Source organism: Stomoxys calcitrans, chromosome 4, assembly GCF_963082655.1.
Source record: "Stomoxys calcitrans chromosome 4, idStoCalc2.1, whole genome shotgun sequence".
In the NCBI taxonomy this organism is placed as follows: domain Eukaryota; kingdom Metazoa; phylum Arthropoda; class Insecta; order Diptera; family Muscidae; genus Stomoxys; species Stomoxys calcitrans.
The window spans coordinates 44,291,642-44,301,546 of record NC_081555.1 but is presented as its reverse complement, the minus strand read 5'-3'; the positions used below and the strand labels follow the sequence as shown (position 1 = coordinate 44,301,546).

At 43.1% G+C, this 9,905-nt stretch overlaps 1 protein-coding gene across 1 annotated transcript in view; it reads right to left on the bottom strand.

Moving 5' to 3' along the window:
* Positions 1-559: 559 nt before the first annotated feature.
* Positions 560-9,905, bottom strand: part of LOC106080763 (ethanolamine kinase) — a 41,450-nt gene continuing 32,104 nt past the window's right edge. Inside the window, exons 2-4 of the mRNA XM_013242290.2 lie at positions 6,851-7,467; positions 5,981-6,430; positions 560-1,613 (exon numbers count right to left, since the gene is read on the bottom strand). Coding sequence (XP_013097744.2) covers positions 1,526-1,613; positions 5,981-6,430; positions 6,851-7,467 — 1,155 coding nt within the window. The 3' untranslated portion in view covers positions 560-1,525. The remainder of the gene's footprint in view (positions 1,614-5,980; positions 6,431-6,850; positions 7,468-9,905) is intronic.

The window sequence follows — 9,905 nt, the reverse complement described above, 5'->3', positions numbered from 1 at the left end:
GTCATCCCGTCTACCGGGGTTCGAGAGTGACTTAACAGTAGACCACAGTTTGCCTACACCGGCCATACGAGCCACAAATTCCGCTTATGTTCGTTGACTACACTGTTTTAGTTCCAGATTCAGCTCGCTGATTCTGGGGTTAGTGGGGTCCATACTGCGTGCTCCGGGAAATTGGACGAACAAGTACACTGAGGTGGCAGCCCTTGCCGATGAAGGGTTCCATCGGGTCAATCCGTTGCGTACAACCGGCAGCCATGGGATTACCACCCAGTTACGCAAAGAACATTTCATTTGAGCTGCGTAACTCTGCAGGTGAAATTTTCGGTACCAATGCATTTCTTAGGGAAACGAGGCGCTTAATGGGCTTTATAAAAAAGCGTTCAAAAATTTACCACCACGTCACAAGGTAGGCAAAAAATTTCACCCCACCAGTTAAAGGTTAAGTAAGCCCAGAGTCTGACAGGCAACGCGACTGGCTGACACAATTCCCAACCATCGTAGCTTTTCACAGTATGCATGTTAATTGGATATTTATTAGCAAATAAAATTAACACCTAAGTTTTTATTTTTTTCATTTTCAAAACCGATTTATTCAATAGTATATTTAGATCAAACAAAACAGATAGTAAATGTATCTTAAAAATTTGAGAACGTTACAAATAAAAAAAAAAAAAAATAATGTATACATTTTTAACATTGTTTGCTTTCCTAGTTCATAATATTCTTGTTGTTTTGTCTTAGATAAATATTAAGATAAATCTTATTGTATAGCACAAATAAACATACAAAATGGGATTACAAGCTGACATATGGTTTCAAAACAAGCTGGGTGAGGCGAACTAAAATGTTAACAACAACTTTAGTGGAAGGCTTTTCAACAAGGAATTGTTCAAGTACCTAATATGCAGAAGCTATTTTTTTTTGGTAAAAAGTCAACACAAGTTATTGGAAAGGCACTGCCTTAAAAGCAGAAAACAGAAACAAGGTCATAGCGATATAAAAATTTAAAAACGAAATGCCAATACAAAAGAAGTGTACATACTATGTATGTTGTCTATTTTAGAGGCGCGAAAGAACAGGGTCCTAGGAGAGAGTATACAAAAATAGATAAATGCCTAACTTATGGAAGGTAAAGTGTGTTAGCATGTAAAATATACAGCAAAGCCAAACAAAAATGTTTGCCTTCTACTGCTCAACACAAAATAAATAAAAACTCAAAATATTCATTCGTCAATTTTGCAGCTTAAAAACTGTTACCAAATAAATCACACAATTAAGTATTACATTTCATAAAACATAACATATAATAAAAGCTCGAATAAGAAATCATAATATGCTCGCGGAATGCAAATGTTTGGGGGTTTTCAACTATAGTTAAGGAAAGGGGGTTTGTAAATGCCGTTTTGTTATCTTGGAGTAGAGGTGGGCGTGATTTGGGTATAAAGGTACCGGCTACCCGTGAACCTATGCACAGCACAGCACAGCACCTTGTGAGACAGAGCACTCGAAATGACGCCATTCTGGTCTATATTTTACATTTGGGCAGACATCCGTCCAACAAAAGGAATTCTTGTTTTCTGGCCTTATACTCATTGTAACGTAAGAAAGCATACCTGTAAGAAAAATTCAAATAAAATAAGACATTATAATTAAAAAAAGAAAATCAGTAAATTCGGCTGGACTGAACCTTGGATACCCACCACCACGAAGGATACTATGATCATTTTCTAGCTCATTTACAACATAAATCACTATACATGTTGTTTAGCAAACTACAGCAACTACAAATTACAATATGTATTGGGTTGCCCAAAAAGTAATTGCGGATTTTTTAAAAGAAAGTAAATGCATTTTTAATAAAACTTAGAATGAACTTTAATCAAATATACTTTTTTTACACTTTTTTTCTAAAGCAAGCTAAAAGTAACAGCTGATAACTGACAGAAGAAAGAATGCAATTACAGAGTCACAAGCTGTGAAAAAATTTGTCAACGCCGACGTCGATCTCCCTTCTCTCACCAGCGGCGAAGAAGCTTGAGGTATTACTCCTTCGGAGCCTCGTAGGAGAATTTCCATTCGCCGGGCATCAACATGGATTTCGAAGATTGCATAGCACAACAGCTTTGCATGACATCACCGCACACATTTGCCGTGGCTTCAATCAGCCCAGGCCATGTGATAGGACGGTCCTCGTGCCAATGGACCTATCGAAGGCATTCGACACGGTCAGCCATGCCAAACTATTTGAGGACAACGCAAACACGTCCCTCCAGCCAGGCCTTTTCGTCATGGGAGAGGCACACCCCGTAGTGCCTTTTCCGCACGATTCTGGTCCGTGCAGGGATTGAAAAGAACCCCGGACCCTGGTTCTGTTCGGCTTACCAGAACCGCCTCCATCATCGGTCGGTGTCGTTGAGGTGTAACCGGTGCATGGAGTGGGTACATTTCCGATCTTGCTCTGGCCTCACTTCACTACGGGAGTATAGTCATACTGGTTATGTCGCAGCAAGGTGCTGTGCGAACATAGCCAGCAGTGGGTCACAAGCGTCATCGTCGCCGCCTTCTGCGTCTCGTCGTTGGACTATGTGACCCCCCGACCTCTCCCGTGCGGCAATATACGCAACGGCAGCATCCCAGCCTAAATATTGTCAGGCCAGTGCCGGGAAGTGTATCGTTTTTGCAGCTAAACTGCAACGGACTCCGTGGCAAGATCGAGGAGATTGTGGATTTCATGAGTCGGAAAGATATATTGGTCGCACCGATACAGGAGACAAAGTGCTACGTAAGGATCGCTCAAGAAATGGAGGTGGGGGATTTGCCTTTGTGATACACCATTCCGTGTAATATATACCCATCTCGCATGCGCCTGGCGCTAGTGACCCCTACATGGAGTGCATGGCGATAGCAGACAGGTTCGGTACCCCCGAGATAGAGCTATACAACGTGTACATACCACCGGTTGGTAGCTGTGTCCCAATGGGTTACTATCTGGCCATAATCGTTGGGTTTTAGGAGACTTTAATGCGCATCACACTTTATGGCATTCTCCCCTAGGTAACGACCAGCGTGGCATAGCTTTTACAGAGCAGATTCAAAGCTCCATGTTTTGCACGGTGAATGAGGATGCCCCCACTAGGATTACGAGGAGGTGCAGCAGCTCACCAGACATCTCCATTGCATCCCCTGAGTGACGTATCCTGGCAAGCCATCATCTCTTTGGGGTCAGACCTCCTCCCCATAATTCACACCATCGACCGACCACCCGACTTCATAACCTCTGAGCGGCGGAAATTTATCGAAATCGCCGCTTCAGTGAACTACCAACACTTTCGGATGTGCTAGTGGCCGAGAGGAAATTCCGAGACATCATTAGCAGCAGCCGCTCGCTTTATACCAGCTGGTCGAATCCCCCAAGTTCGGCCCAATTTCCTGGAGCACGCAGTATGGACACCACTAACCCCAGAATCAGCGAGCTGAATCTGGAAATAAACAGGGTAGTCAACAAACATAAGCCGAATTTTTGGCTAAAACACATGGAGCAATGTAACTTAGGCACCGGTGTAGGCAAACTGTGGTCTACTGTTAAGTCACTCTCCAATCCCAGTAGATGGGATGACAGGACCTCAGTCACTTTTGGCGAAATAACGGTGACTTATCCGAAGAGATGCGCCAGGTTGTTCAACCGTCAATTTCTAGGCTGAACGTCTACCTCAACGAACTTGCCTCATATTTCGCTGTAAGAAATCTGAGATATCTGCCACCAAATCTTCAGCCACATTATTCACTACAAATACGCGTGAGGTGAATACTGAGCTGACTGTGATGGTCGATGGAGAAATGATTCCGACCTCCAAGTGTCCCAAAACACTTGGCGGCACATTTGACAGCTCTTACAGATTCTTCCCACATGCCACAGCAATTTGCGATACAGTCAAAAGTAGAAACAAAGTCCTCAAGTCACTTGCTGGCAGCACTTGGGGTGTAGACAAAGAAACCTTGTTGACCACGTACAAAGCAATTGGCCGGTCTGTGGTAAGTTATGCAGCGCCAGTATGGTCTCGTCAACTTTATGACACGCAGTGGAATAATATTCAGATCTGCCAGAATGCCGCCCTCCGAGCTGCGGCGGGCTGTCTCCTCAATTCTCATGTGGACCACCTCTATCAGGAGACAAAGATCCTAAGCAATACCTTTTGGGCTGTTATCGCAGAGACCATCCAAATCACCATCTTGTGGATAGATATCCTAGGCCCAGTAGTCTAAAAGTAGATTAACACGATCTAGAGCGTGAGGTTCAGCGCTACAAGAGAGAACCTCTAGATCAAGCGGCATATCAAGCAGGTCTAGACAACATTCATGCAGACACGGTAGCAGATGCGGTAATTGGCTACCGAGTGAATGTAATCCTTAGAGAACGACCGCCTCTCATTGCACCTGAAGAAATTGACCTCCCCCGGCAAACCAGAGTAGTTCTGGCTCGAATACGTTCCGCAGATGCAGCCGCCTCAACTCCTAGGATTGATGCCGACGTGCAAGATGGATGTCCCGATTGTAACCAGGGACCGCATGATACACGTCACCTGTTCAACTGTCCGGCCAGACCCACTCGACTCAGACTCAGATCCTTGTGGACGCACCCCATCTTGGTCGTAGGGTTCCTGGGTCTTGACACTCAACACAATCAAGCAGACGAAAGATAGAACACAATAAACTGCTACAACAACAACAACAAGATTGGCCCGTCACTTGGTAAATTGCGTCGCCAAAACCTGACCTAGACTCCGTCCAAGTTCCGTCATTCTCAGGATACTCCATAGGTTCGTCAGGTCCTTAGATAATACCGAAATCTAGAAGACTCGTTTATCCCTCCATCGACTCAGAGAGATACTCAAGGTCGAGTTATATGCCCAGTACTACTATACATCTCCATATTGTCCATCCCTTCCGCCCTTCAGGCGGCATCGAGATCATTCGATCATGGATTCAGACACCCTTATATGACGCCTGCGATAGGTTGGACGTCTACCTTATAGATATTTGAAGGTATACTTCACCCAATCGTCAACCATATTGATCTCTACATGGATAGCGGAAGTATGCCAGCAGCTGAATGTAAGTGTGAATATGTGTGACTATCTATTTTGAGAGTTGGTGTGACAGTTGACAAAGTTTCAAAGTTAGGGAAGAAACAAGGTCCTCGAATCGCTTGCTGGTCAGTGGTAAAATATGCAGCATCAGTGTGGACTCACCGTATGAGCAAAAATCAATGGAATAAGATGCACACAAAAACTTAGCTAACGAATTAAGGATGAAGACATAACAAACTGTTATATAAGCAATAAGCTTCTGATTGTTGCCTATTCGCTATGGCAACTTAATTGTCATTTGTCACAAAATTGGGCTTTTAAATTGGTAGAGCTTTATGCAAATATTGGGTTGCCCAAAAAGTAATTGCGGATTTTTTAAAAGAAAGTAAATGCATTTTTAACAATACTTAGAATGAACTTTAATCAAATATACTTTTTTACACTTTTTTTCTAAAGCAGGCTAAAAGTAACAGCTGATAACTGACAGAAGAACGAATGCAATTACAGAGTCACAAGCTGTAAAAAAAATTGTCAACGCCGATTATATGAAAAATCCGCAATTACTTTTTGGGCAACCCAATATAAACCAATACAGAAAGAAAAAAATAGAATTTCGTATAATGTTGTATTTCATATTCAGATATTGAAATAAATAAAAAAAAGGGATAACATTCATCTTGCAAGCCATATCAATGAATAGTTGACGTAATTGGCACATTACTATTACTATTAAAAAAAAACCCATGTACCAATTTTGCACTCCAACGTATAGCTATTTCTAGGTGTTACAAACGGAGTTGAGGCATTGAGTATACTTCCAATTCTATGGTGGTGGGTTGAATTATATTCTATCCTGGGAGAAAATCTTAACACAATATCCGCTATATACTTACCCCACATAATCAAAATCAATAGTGGAATGTTCGGCTTGTATTAGACTCCAAATAGTCCAGAAGAAATGGGCAGCCAAAGCAAATTGATTTACCTGCACAAAGAGACGTTCAACCTCTGCATCACACACATCGTTCTTTTGCAGGTACGACTGTAAATACACTCGAAGCCATTTCAGCTGAAAATCGCGACTTGGATAGCGAGTGTAGTCGACGGTATCGACACCGGCAAATTCCGTAAAATGATTTCCAATATCGAAAGCTTGAAAATTGTAGTCCGCATATTCGTAGTCAATAAAGGTGACTGTTTTCCGAGATTCCGTATAAATAACATTGCCCAGTAGAAGGTCGTTGTGTGCGAACACAACGGGCGAGTCCAGTGCCTCCAGACGTTTGTACAATTCTGCGAATTCATCACGCATGCGTTTAATAGGTAAGAAAACGCCTTCAAGTCTGCTTAGAGTTCAACAAAAGATCAAAAAAGAGATGAAGATGCATAGATTAATACGATTTTAAGAGGATGTGAGAGCATGTAACACACATGAACATGCATGATTGTGTTTTTGTTACTTTGCTTTCTCATTGTGTTGTATCACAACTGATTACTGATCTGATCTGAATTCTTTCTTATGACAAAATGAATACGAACGAAGGACGAACGACGAATATAACAACAAAGTGTCGACTAACTCGTTGCTAAACACGACAGCCACCCAAGCACCCTCGCTGGGTGCTTCCGTTCGTACTCAATCCGATCCGTTCGCCCTCTGGGGACGACCGCTCGACGACGTGTTCTACAAAATAATGAATTTGTTTTTGGCACTTTGCAACAAAATATATAAAATATCATTGCGTTTGATATGCGAAAATTACCTTTTGTGCTTGTCGGCATCGCTGAATCGTTCAGGTACTAGGTCAAAAAAGCTTTGCGATTTCTTCCACAACATTGCCACAGGTTTGGCGTCTGCATTTCGACTCCAGTCAGGCTTCACCAACCTATGCATATCCGCCATACGTTGAGCAACAAGCGCCCACACTTCAGGCAGGTGGACGCTTTCTGTGTTGAGGGTCACACCAGGTACAAAGTCATAGACCAAGCCATTTTTAAATGTCGCATACAATGTGGGTGCAAATCCATACCTATGCAATAGCATTATATTTCTCGTTTCGGCTTTGCGATCTATAAGCAGGTCCGTTTTATTGCCATAAACTCGAACGAGTATTACGTCGTTACTCTTCGTCTCGCTCGTATTGTTTGTGTTCTGTTGTATCGTTTGTGACTCTGCATAGGTGTCAGCATCAGGGTCACTGAGATTTCCGGAATCGTTATTATCATCGTTGGCAATTTCTCCACCCCCATTGTGCGAGGAGATTTCTTGAGAACATATCTGGACACCATTGATGCCATTGGCAATTGATGAAATTGGACAACCATCCGGAAGATTATAAAAACAGCCAACCAGTTTATTTGTAATGCCGTCAGTAAATTTCTGTGTAATAGAAAGATAATAAATATTTAGTAAAATAATCATGATATTTAAATGTAAACAATACGTGCAATGATTTATTAAATTTGTAAAATGAACTTTAGGTTGGGTGTTCGGTTGAAAAGAGGGTGCAGATAATAATTCGCCCCTTGCCACTATGGACATACACCTAAGCCAGTAATCGGCTTGTTGTGCACTCTAAAAACTACAAAGTACCCTCTAAAAAGAAAAATTTAAGTTAGGAATTCCGTGCTACTTACAAAATCCCTAATTGTATTCAATACCACTCCCCTAAGTTGGTTCATGTCTGGTATTGTGTCCCCATCTAAGTGTCGGTATTTGTTAGACGCGAAAGCCGGGCAATCACAAAAGAAATGCTTCTACGTCTCATCATCTTCCCCGCATGCCCTACACATGCTATCACTTGCCGCACCGATTTTACATAAGTGAGCTCGTAGTCCCATGTGTCCCGTTATAATACCAATAGCTATACTGACTTCCCTCTTACTTCCTTTCAGTAATAGTCTCGTCTTCTCACGATCTGGATCCCCCATAGGATTTTCGCCGTCCTACGTACCGTTTCGCGGTTCCACAATGTTGCATGCGCATTCGTCGCCCACTCCTTTAACTCGGATTGCGTCGACCCGAAAGGCTTCGGGTTTACCAAGTTTATTGACGGCGGTCCTCTGGCCTTCACTGCCAAATCGTTTGCCCTTTCATTTCCCCTTACTCCGTTATGGCCCGGCACTCAAACGATGCGGATTTTTCCATCCTCTGAGAAGGCGTTAATCTACTTCTTACATTGCAAGACTGTTCGTCACCTTACCGTAATGGTAGTTATTGCCCTTATGGCAATTTTACTGTCGGTAAAGATGTTCACACCCGACGTCTTCGCGTTAGCACCACACCACCTCACATATTCCGAGATCGCCAGGATCTCCGCATTATGGTCAGGCAGTCTAAAACAGATCTCAGTCCCTGGGTTCTCAATGTAGACCCCCAGGCCCACTCTGTCCTCTAGCTTTGATCCATCCGTGTAACATGATCTTCAAGACGGCAATACTACGGTTCCGTCAATCAAAGACTGTGTCGATGGCAGCAGTGCCTCGCACTCGAGGTTCATCTCAGGTATCCGATCGGAAACATCTTCCCTTCCTTCCAGGTTTCCTTTCATCGCCTCTATTATACCGCGATGGTATGAGCTGCTCCCATCCTCAATCCATTCTCCCATCGTCTTAAGTCTCATAGCCGCAGTGGCTGTCTCACACTTAATCTGCATGTCAATGGGTCGGATATCTAGAATAGTCTCCAGTGCCCTAGCGAGCGTGGTCCTCATAGCTCCGCCTATGCCAATACAACATGTACTCTGAACCTGTTGTATGGTCCTTATGTTGCACTTTTTCTCCATAGCAGTCCACAAAACTACTGAGGCGTAAGTATTGGTCTAATCACGCTCCTGTAGAGCCAGAGGACTATCCTCGGATTTAGGCCCCATTTCTACATAATGCCCAACATCTGTGAGCCTTCTCAGTACGCTCCTGTGACACTTCCAATTCAGATCACACCTAAGTATTTGACCTTGTCAGATATCGAAATCGTCTCATTTGGGGAAACGTGGTGCCTTAAATTGTGACTTGAATCGGACTGCACTCATTGATATGTGAGAAGTTTGCCCCTGTTCCTTAGTGGAATGTTCATGGGCAAAATTTCCATTTGCGTATTCAGAAGTCAGAGAATGTATGGACAATGTCTAGTGAGGAAACTCTAGAACTACTCGTTGATACCGATTTCCCGGGAAATTCTCCAACGGACAACGTTGCGCTAGAAGAGGTTGTCACTGGAACGCATTCGTCGGAGGTTATTGGGGAAATTGTGTCAAAGCCAAAAATCATTTGGGCAATAAGAAGTTTCGACTCCTTTAAGTCGCCAGGCCCTAATGATGTATCACCGGTTGAATTACAAGCAGTGTCTGATAGACTAGTTTCATGGCTTAGGGAGATATACCCTGCTTGCATCAGCATGTCATATTTACCTGTGGGATGGACGGATACGAAGGTCATTTTCATTCGAAAAGCAGGAAACCTTGCCACACGAAAGCGAAAGATTAGCCGAGTACAAATTTGAATAATATATATTCCCCAGAGGACCAATGATTGAGGTCTTCCATCTGGGGAATATATATTATTCAAATTTGTACTCGGCCGAGTACCAGTGTTTGCATAGAATAACTGGTAGTTGATATGGTTCAGTCCAGAAACTTTATTTCAGGTCGTCCATGGCTCCTGAATTAATGTAATACAATATGAATCTTGCCCTTGCTGATCTTCTCCCTCAGAGTGTGTGTAGCAGTCTCGCTCCCGTGGAGGTTTGTCTGGATGACCTCACTCATTGGTCCTCCGATCTTTGTGGTGTTCATTGCTGTCACGAGAAGCTTAACTACG